This window comes from Gigantopelta aegis, chromosome 10, assembly GCF_016097555.1.
Source record: "Gigantopelta aegis isolate Gae_Host chromosome 10, Gae_host_genome, whole genome shotgun sequence".
NCBI lineage: Eukaryota > Metazoa > Mollusca > Gastropoda > Neomphalida > Peltospiridae > Gigantopelta > Gigantopelta aegis.
This window is the reverse complement of record NC_054708.1, coordinates 75,337,500-75,357,416: the sequence shown is the minus strand read 5'-3', so window position 1 is coordinate 75,357,416 and position 19,917 is coordinate 75,337,500. Positions and strand designations below refer to the sequence as shown.

Here is a 19,917-nt window from a genome sequence, read left to right as displayed (position 1 = left end):
GATGCTGCATGAATCAATCCTTGATAGTATATTCTAAAAGGTTAATTAACATACATACAAGCTATAATTTTTGCTTATGGTGTTAAATGTCAATGAATAATGCACATATAAATTTATTACATACCTGTGAAAGATAGCGGAGTTTAATAACAAAATCGTACATCATATTGTGAGATACCGTTTTCCTTGATAAAGCTGGGATATAAACTCTAACATGATTGGCCAGCAGTACATTAATGGAGAATGGGATCAACACAATGTGATGTAAGATTTTGTACATTTCTTATTGAAAGCAGTGCTGGATTCAGCCAGACCAAGCAGAAAAACGTCTGCCAAACTGGTTTAAGCACTTTATGTTAAAAAGAATGACCACTTCGGAAACCAGTCAAAATAGTTTGCAAACATTAGCAAAAAACGTCTGGCTGAATTTAGGGCTGATTTTACTCTCAGTAACACAAAGTAGTTTTAAAACTGCTGTCGAATAAACTATTCATGAAATCTAAATCTGGGTCATTAACCTCGATTGTGGGCGGGGCCTATGCTGACACTCGAACACCAGCTGCTCTGCATGTTTACTTTTGTTACTTTTGATGAATTCTAAGCAATAATTATAGGTAGGTAATAAATAAAATACTACATTCCTTTCAGTTTAATACCATTTTTATGATCTATTACATTAGAAAATGGCACCTATAGCTTGCTTTCGCTTGCTAGATAACATTTTCTAATGTACTCATTCATAAAAATAGCATTAAACTGAAAGTTGTGTAGTATTCTCTATTTTATATTAAATTTTGAAAGAATTAATAAGCAAATGGCACAGCATTGCCATTTCAATAGGTGTACATACAAGCTTCCATTTTTGTGGGAGAGAAAATTGATTTTTGCCCAAATTAAACAGTTATTTAAAATTCCCTTCAGTATTTGGAAGAATATTTTTTAAAAGTCTCCTGATTAGTGGTGACATTCATCGGTAAAAACCAGTCAGATCTGTAGTATTTTGACTACTGATTTCAGTCAATTCTAACCCACATACTTGAAAAAGAAAGAAGCAGATACTCACTTGAGCGTTGATTCTTTATGAAGTAGAGTTGTAATCTCTCCTTAAATGACTTCTCGTTTGTAAAGAACTCAACCAGAACTCTGAAACAAACATCAATACCCCACTTAATTAAATACAGTAGAAACCAAGTCTATAATTAGAAAAGGTTAAAACACCACTTAAATAGATAGACAGAACCACATGAATACATGTACAGTAAAACCTCTCAAAACCGGACCCTCTGTAAACCTTTTTTAAAAGCTAGTACAGAACTTAACCTCTCTATTCTGGATACCTCTTATTACTGGACATTTTACTTGGTGCCGAGGGTGTCCAGTTTAGAGGGGTTTCACTGTAGATGGGTTTTTTAGTTTCTTTATTCCACGAGTGTATTTCCTACAAGAAACTCTGAAGTGGAATGGTTTCTAGCAGGAAATACATGAGTGGAATACAGAAACCAACATATTTATTACATACCCTAAAATGAAATTTCATTTTCAAATTTAACCTTTCTACACCACACACCAATGGACCAAGTAAAAAATATTTTTAAGAGATATCTGGTCCAGAGAGATTTTCTTTTGTACTGATTTTTTAAAAGAGGGACATGAAAAACATTTGAGGGAAGGAAGGAAATTGTTTATTTAACAATGCATTCAACACATTTTATTTATGGTTATATGGCATTGGACATATCGTTAAGGACCACACAGATATTGAGGGAGGAAACCCGCTGTCGCCACTTCATGGGCTACTCCTTTCGATTAGCACCATCCCATAGACAGTGTAGCACATATCACTGCCTTTGATGTACCCATCATGGTGCACTGGCTGGAGCGACGTTTGAAGGAATTCCGATTTACTGAAGGACTGGTTTTGAGGGGTTTCAACTGTAATTGCAAAAAAATGCAACACAACTAGCTCATAATAGGAAATTACAGAGCTTGGTCACATGCATCCCTCCACCAATAGCAGAATAAAGGGAATCCACAACCTTCCCACCTCCCACCCCTAATAATCTTGTACTATAAATAGTTGCGTTGGACACGGAAATGTAGTTCTCATGGTAGAAATGTATAAGGAACAGAGTAATCAATTGAGCACAATTAATACTTAATAAAAAAACACTCTAGAATAAGAAAATATCAACATATCACTCGAATATAGTTCAATTTTACATTTAATATAAGACTCTAAAAAGGGAAAACTTCACTGCACCATTTAAATACTGACCAATATTTAATCCAACCTAAACTTTATAATTAGAAAATGTTTAAACTATTTAATCCAACTAAAAGTCATGAAATATTTGGTAATGGTAATTCTGATATGTAGTCGTCAGAAGAAACTTCATTTTTCATTAGTAGCAAAAGATCATTTATATGCACTTTCTCAAAAACAGGACAGAGAGAGACAGAGAAACAGAGAGAGAGAGAGAGAGAGAGAGAGAGAGAGAGAGAGAGAGAGAGAGAGAGAGAGAGAGAGAGAGAGAGAGAGAGACAGAGACAGAGAGAGACAGACAGACAGAGAGAGACAGACAGAGACAGAGAGGGAGAGAGAGACATAGATAGAGGGAGGGAGAGAGAAAAAGACAGAGAGAGACAGATAGAGATGGAGAGATAGAAAAAAAGACAGTGAGAGACAGAGACAGAGAGAGAGAGACAGAGAGAGAGAGACAGAGAGAGAGACACACACACACACACACACACACAGAAAGATGGCAGAAGGTAGAGAAAGAGAGAGAAAGAACCCGTTTTAATGTGAACTATGTGAACCTCCATAAACGATGCTACTGAATCCAGTGTGAGCGGTTTGACAATTTTATTGCTCTTTAATGAAAGCAACATCAACTGATTTCCCCTGTGCAAAATGCCCTACACCAGATTGTTAACTGTTGGTTTCAATACTGGACATTTACCATGTCTGCATGGTTCACTAAGCGATAGATCTCTAATTTCTAATTGCTTTGTTCATTCTGATGTGTCACAGCACAGTCATTTAATTCCCCAGAGCACAATATCCCTCACAAATCATTGTTGTGTTCACATGTTGGTTACGCAAGTTTATATTGTTGTCAACTGCCAATTGGTTATAGTGATGTGGTGAGCTGAAACACATTTTGAAGGTCACTTTATCATGTATCAAACAAACTGAACATTGATGAGTTACAATAAAATAGTTTTCTGGGTGATCAGAAAATTTGGCCAAATGATCTCAAAAATGCAAAACCTATATGTATAGCTATTGTTCGACAAAATATCAATTATTACACCATTTTTTCCCCATCAATTTAAAATCAAATTTGCCGATTGTTTTTAAAATTCACAATCGGTGAATTGGCGGTGAATTGGTTTACAGGTTGCTTAAACTTACCTACATGTATCAGCGGGAAATTAATACTGTCATGAAAATTTGAATTCAATGCATTTGGTCAGTCACTTGGTAATTTTAACGTATAGTATCAGAGAGAAAACCCGCTATATTTTTCCATTAATATAGCAAGGGATCTTTTATATGCACCATCCCACAGACAGGATAGTACATACCATGGCCTTTGATATACCAGTGGTGGTGTACTGCATGGCTAGAACAAGAAATAGCCCAATATGGGCCCAATGACGTGGATCAATCCTAGACTGACTGTGCATAAAGCAAGTATTTTACCAATTGGCTATGTCCTGCCCTCAATTTAATAAGAGCCATGCAGTAAAAAGAAAAATTGAAGTGGGTATCTTGTCACTGTGATTTTTAAGTAATATTTCAACTCTGTCACTTAAATGTTTCTTAATGATTTCTTTGGCATGGAATCAACAGTATTTTGGCCGAGACCAGATCACTCATGGAATTACTGTTTTGTGTGCCTCAAATGATCAGATTTCTTTAAACCATGTCTAGACCAGCCAAAGCAGATCATTTCAAACTCCTTACAGTAAATTACAGACACTGGCAAAAAAGCGTGACAAAAGGAAAAAGTTAAGTGAGCTGTCAGTGAGGATCAGATGTTGTTACATAAACTGAATATTTAATACTGTCAAACCGGCCTCGGTGGCGCAGTGGTTAAGCCATCAGACTACAGGCTGGTAGGTATAGGGTTCACAGCCCGGTACCGGCTCTAACCCAGAGCGAGTTCTTAAGGGCTCAATGGGTAGGTGTAAGGGCACTACACCCTCTTCTCTCTCACTAACAACTAACCGACTGTCCTGGACAGACAGGCCAGATAGCTGAGGTGTGTGCCCAGGACAGCATGCTTGAACCTTAATTGGATATAAGCACGAAAATAAGTTGAAATGAAATGAAATACTGTCCAGTTATCATCTAGATGTGTGAACAACACGGTGTGAAAACAGAAAGCAATGTTTATATATACTGACATTGTAGCTCATTATATTAGTCAATGGCTGCATGTTAGGTGTTAAACATGGTAGATATTAGCGGTGAGGAATAGTTAAGAAAATACTCTTTCTTTCTTTCTCTCTAACTCACACACTCTCTCCATCTGTCTTTTTCTCTGTTTCCCTTTCCATCTCTCTATCCATCTCTTTTCATCTCTCTTAATCACTCAGTCCATCTTTCTCTTTCCATGTCTCTCTTTTTCCCTCTCTCTTTCTCATTCCCTCTCTCTCTCTCTCTCTCTCTTTCTCTCCCTCTTTGTCTGTCTTTGTCTTTCCATCTCTCTGTCCGTCTTTCTCTCATTCTTTCTATCTCTCTCTCATCTGTCTTTCTCAGTGTCTCTCTCTCTCTCTCTCTCTCTCTCTCTCTCTCTCTCTCACACACAGCTACACCCTGCTCCCCCCCATGCCCGCCTGAACAAATATATAAAAGGTCAAAACAAAATGTTGCATATCACATACTGAGCTGGATAAAAGCTGTTCATAATGAATAGCTTCAGACAAACGACAGTGCCATCAGAAAACATAAGAAACATCAGGTGTTTTTATGGAAGTAATTGATTTTCCTCTAGTTAATTTGTCTTCATCCAGGCAATTGTCAGTGCCATGTTTACCTCCTACAGCAAAACCACAGACATCATGAACTGTCTCATCTATGTGTCTGTCTAAATATCAACAAAACATTAAAACATAAGACAACTGGGCAATAAAAATGTATTCTAATACTAGGCAAATAATATGAACATACATAAAATACACATATAAACACACACACACCCCTCCTTGATGCATAGAATGAGAAGACTGAAAAGAAGATCATCTGAAATCCAGTCCCAAGCAATAAATATAAAGAAGCTGGTAGTCACTGGTACGAGGTGGGAAGCAAATATTTTATAAATGCTAAGCTGGGATTGCCATCCTATCCATCATGCAAGAAGGAAGGCAGGACATTTTTATTTAACGACACACTCAACACATTTTTAATTACGGTTATATGGCATCAGACATATGGTTGAGGACCACACAGATAGAGAGAGGAAACCCGCTGTCACCACTTCATGGGCTACTCTTTTTCGATTAGCAGCAAGGGATCTTTTATATGCACCATCCCACAGACAGGATAGTACATACCATAGCCTTTGTTACATCAGTTATGGAGCACTAGCTGGAACAAGAAATAGTCCAATGGGGCCACCAACAGGGATCAATCCTACACTGACTGCACATCAAGCGAGCGCTTTACCACTGGGCTACATCCCGCCCCCGCTAGAGCAAGAAGTGCATTTGTACCAAGCATGTCAAGCCAATCAGATTATTCTCTGACAACATGTTCGCCAAACAAGTCTTTATATGGTCCGGCAAAGTACCGCTGTACTCGGATCAATGCATGCATTAAAGGGGCCAATCCGTCTTGTGTTTTTAAACCCAGCTAAATAATATAGCCTCACCTTAAAAAAACTAATCGTCTTACTAGTTCCGATGGGACGGGATGGGATGGAAGAAACTTAGAACATTTGTTTCTAATTTTCATTATTATTCATACTTACCTAGTGCTAGGGGAGATAATTCTGCAGTGGAGGTTATAACATAGGGGTCGTATAGCATTGTTGTTGTGTTATTGTTGTTGTGCTATTGTTGTTGTGCTAGCACAATACCTTGAATAAGGCTATAATCAGAAAGTAGGTCCACCTCAGACAAGCCAGATCCTGCTCTGGCCCCCAACAAGCAGATTCTTCGCAGTATAAATTTAAATCTGGGGTGTGACGTAGCCCAGTGGTAAAGAGCTCGCCTGAAGGCAGTCAGTCAATGATCGATCCCTGTTGGTAGGCCCCATATGTCTATTTCTCATTGTAACCAGTGCACTACGACTGGTATATCGAACGTTGTGGTATATGTGCTGTGAGCAGACACCTCTACAAACAGAACACGAACAACGAACATCAACAGAACTTTACTAAAAAGATGACACTTAACCAGGGTTGAAAATTAGCGGTCGCCCGGTCGCCCATGGCGACCTTTATTTGCTTTAATTTATAAAGGTAGTCCGTTGGGCGATCATCAATTTTAGGGTCTGGCAAGTATTGTACCAGGGCTTTTTTTTTTCTAAATGCACTAAAACCGAATCGAATGTGGCAAAACACACCGGATCTGGCGAACTACATATCTGACTACAGAAGACAGAACATGCTCTATATTTTGACAGCGCCAGACTCAGCTTCTGTGGTTTTGGGTCAGGTCTTTCTAAAAAATAAAGCTAAAAAATTATTGCAGTCACTGGAAACTGGAAGTAATCGGCTTATTGCAAAGTGCTGGGTATGCCATAATATCTAGTATACCTACTTCTTGACAAAGATTACTGTAAGAAACAACAAGTACACTTTTATGCTTTGTAATATGATAAATTCGTCTTTTGTGGTAAAATGTTTGTTTTTGTTTTTTGGCACAGATATATTTTTCTTTCGATATTTATTTTATTAGTAGTCTACTACTATAGCATTTACAATATCCAAATTAAACACACAGGCACGCACACAGGCACGCATGCATGCACGCATTATTACATTTTACTGGGGCACAAAATATTAATTTTGAGGCTATTGTCAGTTTGCATCAAAAGGGAACCGATGAATTGGCATCCAACGTCTTAACGAATAAAGATAAAATTCATATAAAAGCATTAATTTATTAAGTTTTAAACCCATACCATCTCAAATAACTTTTCTGGTGTGTGTGTGGGTGGGGGGGGGGGGGGGAGAGGAGAGGACATTCAGTGTAAATCATTTAAAAAAGAAACTTTACAAATTACCACCAAACTGCATAGGTTAAATCTTCAGGTTTAACAGTAATTGATGGAACATCCAAAATAATCTGAACGACAGAACCGTAATACATGACCAGGGCTGTATCTCTCCAATGAAGAGTTGAATGGGCATTTGGCAAAACAGTGGACGATTCCAGGGAGTTCTATCTAGTGCCTCGTCTATAGGATGACAGCCACTCCCGAGAAATCCTTTAATGGAGATTGCATCACTCCAAAGTTAAATTTCATCCCTCTTACCACAGAGGACTGCCATTCCCAGACTAGTTTATGCAGTTCTACCTTTAGTGTTTGTACTGCATTATATTTTACATCAGAGACAATGCAAATCAAGCTGGCATATCTTGGCTGTTCTAGCATTTCGTCTTCACCCCTGTATTAAAAATGAGATTTAATCTGTATAATTTAATGGTAATTTGTAAAGAAACATTTTTATTTATACTGGATTTCTTTTTCAATTTTGTTTGAGTTGGTATGGGTTTAAACCTTAACTACATGTTTTTATATGAATTTTAACTTTATTCATCATGTTAATTTTCAACCCTGCTTAACATGTGACCAGCTGATCCACGCATTACACAGAAAACAGGAAACATGCGCAAATATAATACGATACCAGAGTATAACGAATGTTCATGACACCGGACAATGACTAACAATGAGGAGTGTTCAAGAAACATGGACTTGTTAAGTCCCACATTCTTTCCCTCTAAAATGTTGTGTAAGGTTTTAACAGTGTTATCCTGTCTGTCGGATGGTGGATATAAAAGGTCCCATGTAGCGGGTTTCCTCTCTAAAATGATATTATGTCTGAATTACCAAATATTTGACATCCAATAGCTGATGATTAATAAATCAATGTACTCTTGTGGTGTCGTTAAACAAAACAAACTAACTTTAAACCCAAACCAACTCATATAAAATAGTTTCTTAAAAATTACCATCAAATTAAGTATGAAGGTATGCTGTAACAGCCAAGGTATATGCAGTTTCACCTGAATTGATACTAGTACATTGTATATGCAGTTCAGATATTAATACCAGAAAACAGTGCATGTAATTGCTTTAATTTGGCTGTTCCATCAATTACTTTTCATCCCTTTATCAAAATGGAGATTTAACCTCTACAATTTAATACTATTTTGCAAAAACAAATTAAAAATTTTATCAAAAGTTTTAGTTAAAAATATTATGAGAGTTGGTTTGGCTTTATAACTTAAACCCCATGAGAACCCAAATAACCATAGCTTAGAAAATGGTGAAACCCCTGTAAACTGGACACCCTAAGGATCAAGTAAAATGTCCGGTTTTAAGAGGTATCCAGTATAGAGAGGTTAAGTTCTTTGCAGATTTTTAAAAATGGACTGTGAAAAATGTCCGGTTTTGAGGGAATTCCGGTTTACAGAGGGTCCAGTTTTGAGAGGTTTCACTGTATGCTGCTTTTTTTTTTTTAATGTAGGATTTGGCTTAAAGTTAAAAGTTTGTTTTATTTAAAAACACCATTACAGAGAACATTGGTTAATTAATCATTGGGTACTGGATGTCGAACATTTGCCAGTTTTGACACGTAACCTTTAGAGGAAAGCTGCAACATTTTCTCATTACCAGTAAGGGATCTTGTATATGCACTACCGGCCTTGGTGGTGTCATGGTTAAGCCATCGGACATAAGACTGGTAGGTACTGGGTTCGTAACCCAATACCGGCTACCACCCAGAGCGAGTTTTAACGACTCAATAGGTAGGTGTAAGACCACTACATCCTCTTCTTTCTCACTAACCACTAACAATTAACTTACTGTCCTGGACAGACAGCCCAGATAGCTGAGGTGTGTGCCCAAGACAGCATGCTTGAACCTTAATTGGACATAATCATGAAAATAAGTTGAAATGAAAGTATATGTATTTACCTACGGACAGAACAGCATATAAAGTGGTCTTTAATATACAGTGAAACCTCTCAAGACTGGACCCTCTGTAAACTGGAATTCCCTCAAAACCAGACATTTTACAGAGTCCCTTTTTAAAAACCATGACAGAACTTTACCTCTCTAAACAGGATGCCTCTTAAAATTGAACATTTGTTTTGGTCCGAAGGGTGTCCGGTTTAGAAGGGTTTCACTGAACCAGTCATGGGGCACTGGTTGGGATGGTAGGGGAAAAAACAATAGCTCTGCTGAGGTGGTTCAATTCTGACCAACAAGCACCTTGGGCAAGTGCTCTAACAACTGAGCTAAATTTTGGCCCAATCTGGTCTAAGTGCACCTGGATCCGGTTTAGTCCGAGTCTGTGTTGCACTTAGAAACAGTTATCACACCTTGCAGGAAATTCACGCAACTTTAACCACCAGATACAATTATGACGGAAAGTCCTATCACAATAGTTCATTAGAAGACAGATCAAAGACAATTAAGAACCACAGGCAGTTAGATCAATACCTGTCTATAATGACCATGTGAGACATACACTGATAATGTATGTGGTACCACGTAAATTAAATAGCACTAAATTCAAGCAAACAAACTTTAACGAGTCTTAGTATATATTACATAGGCTAGATTTGGATCACAGTAAATTAATGGAGAAGAACTATACTGACATCCAAAAGAAACATTACATACATAAACATTTTAATAATTTGATAAATATTTTTTGCTAAGCAGAAAGAACCAATTTAGGAACCACCTTACAAACACTTTGCATGTATCACGAAGTGCATTGTGATGTTTAGATGTTGAACTTCATGATACTTTCATATCCCACCATACAATTTGTTGGTTTTCTATAATACAATTTCAAGCCTTTGGACATCAGTATAGTTAATGACCTAGGATATTGGCTTTATCCTGTGAAGGTAAGAATGGGAAATTCTGTGAAGGCTTGCTGAGCCAAATTTCCTATTTAGCCTGAACAGGATAAAGTCGACATCCTATGCCTTTAACTACTTACATGTTTATCCTGAAATCCATAAACAAATTCTGTTATTTCAGGTAGATTGTATGATGACCTAAGTCAAATCAACAATTCTGCAATGTACGTATACATGTGACATCACACATACCTGTATGTGATGTCAAAAGTTATAATATAGCTGCAGTATATATTTATGATTTTGCTTTAATTGCTCACATAATTAGCCAAGACAAACAGTGATTGCAGGATAAGAGATAATAAATGTATTTCACACAGCATTCATTATCCATATGGGGTGGGATTTAGCTCAGTCGGTTGAGTGCTCACTTGAGGTACCTGTGTCGCAAGATCGAACCACCTCGGTGGATCCATTCAGATGATTTTTTCCCCCCAACCAGTGCACTACAACTGGACAAAGGCTGTGGTATGTGCTTTCCTGTCTGTGGGAGAGTGTATATAAAAGATCCCTTGCTTCATACGGAAAAATGTAGTGGGTTTCCTATGATGACTACGAGTCAGGATTACCAAATGTTAGACATCCAATAGCCGATGATTAATTAATCAATGTTCTCCAGTGGTGTTGGCAAACAAAACAAGCTTCATTATCCATATCTCATAAAGAGACTCTGTTGATGTTATAGACACATTCATGAAGCACTCAATCAAAAGTTAAAGAATATTTAATGGAAAGAAAGGAATATTTGTTTAACAAAAAAAGTCTGTCCGTCTGTCCTACTTATAGTTTTCCGGATGTTTTTTTTTGACAATGCCTGGAGATATTGAGCTGGAATGTTGCTTATAGCTTTAACATATACCATTGCAGACCAAGTTTGAGTTTTATGGCGATTTACCTGTTTTTGACAATAATGGCCCTTGAAATTAGGAGATATGGAAATTTGTTTTCTGGATCAAGTTTGACTGTCATGATGATTTACAACTGATGAGATTGAAATCTCTGGATGTAACAACTATCATATAACATTTTAAATCATTCATGTTCCTTTTGTTTTAATGACATGATAAATTAAATGCTAGTTTCATCCAATTTTGTACTAAAAATGAGGGGAGGGGGGAAACCACATATTGAGCATTATATATGTTTAAAGGTAAAATGTTTGTGGGGTTTTTTTGGGGGGTTTTTTGCATTTGTCAGTTAAAAAACACAAGGACAGGTCTTTATCCTTGGGGAAGAAAAATATAGGATTTATTTATTATAGCCTAACATTTATATATTTTCCTTTTACAACATAACAAAATTAACTGAGGGCTAGTAGACTTTTGTTAATTCTTTGGTAGTGTAACATAGAGGATACTCCCCGAGTGTCTTGTGATATCATAATTTATCAGCGAGTGCTGATAAATTATTTTATAAACCTTTAATCACAGATGACTTTTAAACATTGTTTTAGTAACATATGATCCACAATATATATGCAAAAATATTGCATTTAGTAGAAATTTTTTGCATTTACGAAAACTACTGAAATATGCATTAATTCATTACACGTTTGGTTCGTAATGATACTTGTCATTTTGTTCATGTTTAAAGTAAGGTATTAAGTTGAAGAACATGTGACAACATTGACACTTTAAAAAGGAAGAATCAATCAAGATTTTTTCTGCCTCCAATATTTAAAGAATAATGCCCCAAATATCTACTAGCCCTCAATGAATTTTGTTGAGTATAGTACAGTATGTCTGGCCAACATGTTGTTTCTTGTTTGAAATATCAATTTCACCACGTGAAATATGTTTCTAAATGCATACATGTAAATTTATCCAACATTCTTCGTAAACTCAAACTTTTATTCCAGCTTATATTCTTGATAAGTTCTCCACATATCTACATCAGGTTAAAATGTGCCTAAGTGTCAAACACATTCTCGTTCCAGCTGAACAATTCTGCCAAACATGCTAATGCAGGGAACAGTTTGTTTTCAAAATATTCAAGTGAAAATTTCTAAACAACTACAGTAACATTTGATGTTTTAAATTTGTGTAGCAATCTCTAAAACCTGTGTAGCGAATCACGACGAAAAGCTGAACAAAATGTTCCCTGTATTGAATGAACAGAATGAATTTGCAATAAGTACTTACAAAAATCCATTATCATCCATAGTTTGGCATGCTTCAACTGGTAACAACAAACTTCTGGAAATTTTAGGACAATGAAGAAAACAATGAATTCGAAACAGAAAAAACTGTTTAATGTTGTTAAGGGGCTTTAAAATTAAAGAAAACCCAAGACAGGACATTTTATTATATACAGATGAAAATAAATACATGTAAGGTATTACAAAACCACAATGATAAAGCACTTGAATGATACGCAGTCAGTCTAGGATCAATCCCCGTTGATGAGCCTATATTAGGCTATTTCTCCTTTCAGCCAGTGCACCATCAAAGGTTGTGGTATGTGTTATCCTGTCTGTGGGATAGTGCATATAAAAGATACCTTGCTACCAATGGAAAAATGTAGTGGATTTCCTCTTTAAGACTATATGTAAAAATTACCAAATGTTTGACATCCAATAGCTGATAATTATAAATAAATATGTTCTAGTAGTGACGTTAAACAAACTTTCACTTTAGCAACCAAACCCCTCACTTTTAGCAACCAAACCCCTCACTTTTAGCAACCAAACCCCTCACTTTTAGCAACCAAACCCCTCACTTTTAGCAACCAAACCCCTCACTTTTAGCTACCAAACCCCTCACTTTTAGCTACCAAACCCCTCACTTTTAGCAACCAAACCCCTCACTTTTAGCAACCAAACCCCTCACTTTTAGCGTGAGAAAATCAACAGTTACTTGCAGTCAGTCCTACATCACTGACTTTCAATCCCACATTATGTCATAAACATTTTATATTATTACACACCAGTGCAAGATATTACTCATGTCATAACAATTACTCAATATCTAACTAATGTAATATTGGCACGCGCAGACTGGTGTATAGGTTTTCTAATTTGAATGACGTCGAATAATTCAAATAATGGCGTCATGTTGCAATAAAATAAACTGGGTGCATGATGCATCCTTTTTACGAATGCTACAAAATATTAAATGCAAATCTACTGTGTAAAATGTTTTGTTCAGAGATTATTAACATAGCTAACCGTGTTTGTACAAAATAGTGTAATTTAAAAATGTACCATTACGAAATATGGCGATGAATTTAACCTGCAATAAGGTAAGCTGTTATATTTGGGCCTACTGTATTCGAAGCCAAACCGATGTTGCAGAAAGTGTCTGTCGTCAAACTGCTAGGCCCTATCTAGTCAATCCCATTCACTCAGCTCAGTATTTGTTGGCCCAATCAACAATTCAGTCATCTCAGTAACTGACAATTAATGCACGCTTTGCGCCAAAATCTAAACTGTACATTGCTGACGTCTTGTTGCACATTGTGACGTCGTTTAAGTTTAGGTGTGACGTAGATCATTTACTGACCCAGTTCATAGAAAAATAACATGTAGTAGGTCTCGACAACTGCTTACGTCTGCGTTGTAACTTGTTTACTATTGGTTTGTAAGAAATAAAATACTAAACTAGCTTGCCTGTCATACCATTTTATGTGTTGGTATCTGATGAGTTAAACTGTTCACTCGTTTCATAAAAATGGTATGACAGGCAAGCTCGTTTAGTATTCTATATATACTAATAGTGACTTAAATTGTGGTCTACAGTACTAAGTGTTCCCTAATTTCTTTCTCTTAGTATACTTAATTATTTAGTAATATTCACCATTGCAAAATGTAACTATGAAAAAATGTGAATATGGATGGATGGATAGATGAATGAATGAATGAATAAATGGATTGATGAATGAATGAATGAATGAATGAAAGGGTGGGTGGGTGATTGTTTTTTTAGGTGGGTTTTGGGTGGGTGGATGGATGGATGAATGGGATACAATGATCAATTGGACATGGATGGATTAATGAATGAATGGATGGATGGATGGATGGATGGATGCATGCATGCATGGATGGATGGATGGATGGATGGATGGATGGATGGTTGGTTGGTTGGATGGATGCATGGATGCATGGATGGATAGATGGATGGATAGATGCATGGATGAATGAGAGATTGATGGATGCATGGATGGAACAAACATAAGGTTCAGTTGAGAGGGATAAATTTAAATATGAAAGGGACAAACAGACAAACAAAGTTAGCCATAAGATAACAATCATCTATGGGATGAATTTAATTCTCATTGTTAAACAGAAAAATACATGTAGCAGTAACTGTTGCAGGAGAATTACATAGAAAACTAGTGATAAATATTTTATAACATAACCAATAAATAGAGCTCACAAAAAACCCAGTTAGAAGAACGAGTAAATGAAATCAATAGACAATGCAGTTGACATAGTAAAACAGATTAAATGATAATTCTAAAAAGTGCCATTATGGTGCAAGTCGTTAAAAAAATATTTGGTGGAATTGCAATCCAACATAATCACTTGGAATCAAATCATACAAACTGGGTTTGAAACTACATGGTCCTGAAATGAAATGTTAGTGATATATATAGAGATTATTACATTAGTGTAAGTGACATACAAAATGTATGGAATGAGCTTGGGAATTCTTTTATTTTCAGTGCATTCTGAAAGATCCATTGTTTTCCGTGAAGGGGATGAAAAATAATAAATTTTACACAAATGTCAAAGGCAAACTTTTATGTTTTCCATTTTACAATACAATAATCACTATCACTGAAAAGATCAAACTTCAAAATTATTTATACAACGTATTATTAAAAAAACCCATTATTGTTAAATGTTATGCAGCTTTAAAATAATTTATATTAGTTTACATCGAATGTACTGTTGCATTGAGTATATTGAGGTTACAACTCTGTATATATTATTAATTGGATGTCTGTGTTTGGTGTGTAACTGGTATACTGTATAATACTTTATTTTTGCGGGATCAAATTTTTGCAATTTAATGAAAATGGGTCAATTCGCGAACATTTATTTTCGCGAATCCCCCAAATCCCATCAATAAAAAAAGAAGTACAGATGTCAATAATTTTGTTTTAAAAACGGAAAATCCTACATGTACACACGAGTGCTATACACATAAAACAATAGTTTTCCAATCAAAAATTGTGAAACATCTGAACATAGCCCAGTCCGGAATTTTTCACTTCCACATTTTTAATATACTGTGATAATGCATGTTTACTCCCGTCGTTGAACACGTGTAGACTCGTGGAGCACCGCTTTGTTACTACTAGCCTCGTACATCGGAAACTAATGTAGTATAGTTGAACGAGACTACATATATTATTTTATTTTTATATCAGAGGAAACCTGCTACCTTTTACCATTATCAGCAGGTGAATTACATCAGAGGAAACCTGCTACCTTTTACCATTATCAGCAGGTGAATTACATCAGAGGAAACCTGCTACCTTTTACCATTATCAGCAGGTGAATTCCATCATGATTAGGTCTACAGGCTGGTAGGCTCTGGGTTCGGATCCCAGTCGAGACATGGGATTTTTAATCCAGATACCGACTCCAAACCCTGAGTGAGTGCTCCGCAAGGCTCAATGGGTAGGTGTAAACCACTTGCACCGACCAGTGATCCATAACTGGTTCAACAAAGGCCATGGTTTGTGCTATCCTGCCTGTGGGAAGCGCAAATAAAAGATCCCTTACTGCTAATCGGAAGAGTAGCCCATGTAGTGGCGACAGCGGGTTTCCTCTCAAAATCTGTGTGGTTATATGTCTGACGCTATATAACCGTAAATAAAATGTGTTGAGTGCGTCATTAAATAAAACACTTCTTTCTTTTTTTCCATCATGATTAATGGGACTTTTGATCAATAATTCCCAAATTGTAGGAGACATTTAAAAAAAAATTAAATAACAAATAATGGTGTGGTCTATCACATAATAAAGGGGAAGCATTTATCTTTCTTGATTGGTCATGTCAAGAAGACATCTAACATCCTAGTGTGACTTATGGGACCTTTACGGACCACGTTGTTTAACAGAGTGTACTGAAGATGTAATCACTATCTCAGCTTGAAGGATATGAATTTTGTTTTCAGCCCTTTCACCAGTTACAGATTGTAACTCTGCATTAAGATCAGTCTTAACAGAATTATCACTTTTCCTTTTAATATTGATCAACTTTCCAGTGTGACTGTGGGACAAAAACATGTGACTGACGATATGCTATCCCTACAAAACCATAAAACGTTTTTGTGATGCATATGGTTTGTCAATATTTCAGTAAGACATTTTAAAAATTAACTGGACACTACATTTGTTTCAGAAAATGGAATCATTATACATTTCATTTATATGCATGATTTGTCAGTGAATTACATTTAAAAATGTATTGAAAATAGAGCTTTACCATGGAGTTAACCAGCAAGGGATTTTTATAAGCACTTTCCCAGTACCAGCCTTTAATATATTAGTCATACTCACAGGGCAATAATTAAATTCCCGTTACATTCATTACAACATAACGTCATCCTATTGGTACAGACGTAGCAAAGGGAGTTTGTTAAATTCTCGATGAACGTAAAAATTTACATCGTCAGGGAATGTCATATTTGATGACGTCATTTTATATAGGCACCTATTGAGCGTTGTTGTTTATGGACCAAAAGTAATTCAAAATAAAGTATGAAATTTTTATCTTATTATTAGCAAGTATGATTCAGATTTAATTATAAGTATTGTCTGTTATTTCTGTTACATTCATCTGCCTATGAACAAAAAAAAAATCATCTGCAATCTTATGTAAGAATGGCTTTGCCAATTCACAGTTTGCAGATGAATTTTTTTTCATACCCTGATGAACGTAAAAGAAATAACAGACAATCCTTAAATGGCTGAGACATACAAAATAGAAATGAGTCTGCTGATGTGTTTAGATTCTACAACCAAAGAAAGAAAGATATGTTTTATTTAACAACGCACTCAACACATTGTATTTACGGTTATATGGCATCAGGCATATGGTTAAGGACCACACAGATATTGAGAGAGGAAACCCACTGTTGCCACTTCATGGGCTACTCTTTTCGATTACCAGCAAGGGATCTTTTATATGCACCATCCCACAGACACGGTAGTACATACCACAGCCTTTGATATTCCAGTCATGGTGCCTTGGCTGGGACAAGAAATAGCTCAATGGGCCCACCGACAGGAACGATCCCACACTGACCGCACATCAAGAGAGCACTGTTACACTGGGCTATGTCTCACCCCCATTCTACAACCAAGTCAGGACTCAAAATTCATCCAGTGGAGTGGGAAGCAAACTTAGCTCTGCCTGTTGTGCAATTCTTTTGACTTTTTTCTGATCAATGAAATATTTCAAAATAAAAAGATTCATGCAAAAATACTTAAAGAAAACATTATATTTCAGTAACTGATGGTTAGTTTATATAACCATACATGAAAATGTACAAAGCCTGTTTATGACTCAGATGTGTGTAACTACATGTACATACAATTACAATGCTTAAACAGGGCCATAGCTGCAAAAAAAAAATTCAGAAAGCATTATAGAAACTTAAAGAAAAGGAGTTTTAGACTATTAACTATTCCGTTGCCGCCCCAAACAAAAAATCCTAGCTATGGCCCTGTTAAATGCTTGTTTGACATCCAATAGCCGATGATTAATAAATCAATGTGCTATAGTGGTGTTGTTAAACAAAACAAACTTTATAAGTCCATAAAAATCAGACATACTGAAATGCAGGAAAAAAAACACAACAAAAACCCCAGTCCAAAAACACAACAAAAACCCCAGTCCAAAAACACTATAATGGGGGAAGTATGGACAGTAATGCATCTTTATTTGCAACTTAAACTACCGTATATCATATAAACATAAACATAAACAAACACTTAACAGTATATTATATTTCAAGTAATAGGTAAAAATCTTAAATGTGTATACGTTACATAGAAAATCTACTTGCAGATCAATACAATTTTCATTGTTAATCCTTCCATTATTCAGAATATTGCTCAATGAAAACAACAGATGACACAGTGTGTTCAGTGTCAAATATATGAATAGTGTTAATGCTGCAGCATGTGTATACACAGTCTGACAACAATGTCTGAATTAAAAGATTATCAGCCAGGTGGAAGAAAAAATACATAAAGCAACTTGATCTGTAACAAACTAACTATAATGTCCCTTCTGGTTCACTATAAGAGTACTTTACTGTATATTATTTTATTAACATTAAAATTACACTCAGGTGATTTGTAATATATATATATATATATATATATATATATATATATATATATATATATATATATATATATATATATATATATATAATTTATTAACATTAAAATTACACCAAGTTTGATTTGTAAATACATTAAAATTACACACAGCTTGATCTGTAATAAATGTTAACATTAAAATTACACTCAGTTTGATCTGTATTACATCTTAACATTAAAATTACACTCAGTTTGATCTGTATTACAAATATATGATAACATTAAAATTACACTCAGTTTGATCTGTATTACATGTTAACATTAAAATTGCACACAGCTAGATCTGTATTACATGGTAACATTAGAATTACACTCAGTTTGATCTGTAAATACATTGATATTAGCATTAAAATTACGCTCAACACAGCACAACTTTAAAAAAAAGAAATAAGGTCAGATCACTTACGGAGGGGGTGGTGGCAGAGTATCAAAACTATCTGATAATCCAACTACTCCACTCTTTCGATGGCGGTGCAACCGAGGGTTGGCTTTATTCCTCATGGATTGCAGTTCATCAGAGAATCTTCCACTGTGTCTATAGAACCAGACATAGGACATACTAGAGTTTGGTGTCGCCACCACCTCTACTGACAAGCCGTCACTGCATTGTTGCTTTGTCACGAGACTCGCAACAGATGGCCGAGTAAGCTACTGCCTAACAGATCACAGCTTCGCTCGTATAGTGCTGGCACTCGAGGGACCACTGAGTCGCGCTGTGGACTTTCTGATTTGCTGTGCTGATGTGGCAGCCCATGGAGTCAGAGATTCTCGTTAAGTCCAATGAGGTGGTGGTCAAAGAGAGATACGCAATAGAGACTGTCAATAAGGAAGCTGTCATGGCTATTAACAGTTCCAGAAAGAAGTGGGGAAGATGGTGTGTGTGTGTGTGTGTGTGTGTGTGTGTGTGTGTGTGTGTGTGTGTGTGTGTGTGAGAGAGATTGTGTTAAGACAGTTAGAGAAAACCACAGAATAATTTAAATTAAGAAAAAAAAAGAAGATATTTTATATTAGAAATACTTTTGTTTTTGCTTTTTAAAATAAATAATAATTATATAAACTGACAGTAGTTTTGGTGATAGTATTCAGAAACAGTTAAAGAAACCCACAGAATAATTTAAATTGACAAAAACTGATATATTAAATTGGAAATATTTTTGTTTTTGCTTTTTAAAATAAATAATAAACATATAAACTGGCAGTACTTTTGTGATACAGAAACAGTTAAAAGAAATTACAGAATAATTTAAATAAAAAATCCTGATATTTTGAATTAGAAATATTTATTGTTTTTGTATTTTAAAGATATATATATATATATATATATATATATATATATATATATATATATATACAGTCGAACCTGGTCTAACGGTCACCTGTACATAACGGTCACCTGCCTATAACGGCCACTATAAATCCCCCCCAATGCATTTCCTTCTTTATTTGACCTGTACATA

General features: G+C 35.7%; 1 protein-coding gene across 3 annotated transcripts in view; it reads right to left on the bottom strand.

Annotated features, from left to right (window-relative positions):
• The window catches only part of LOC121384263 (potassium channel subfamily T member 2-like), a 169,527-nt gene extending 150,441 nt beyond the window's left edge, over window positions 1-19,086 (bottom strand). For all 3 annotated transcript variants that reach the window (XM_041514577.1, XM_041514579.1, XM_041514578.1), the window contains exons 1-2: window positions 18,867-19,086; window positions 1,064-1,143 (exon numbers count right to left, since the gene is read on the bottom strand). In XM_041514577.1, the coding sequence (XP_041370511.1) occupies window positions 1,064-1,143; window positions 18,867-19,018 (232 nt within the window). In that variant the 5' untranslated portion in view covers window positions 19,019-19,086. The remainder of the gene's footprint in view (window positions 1-1,063; window positions 1,144-18,866) is intronic.
• Between the last annotated feature and the right edge of the window lie 831 nt (window positions 19,087-19,917).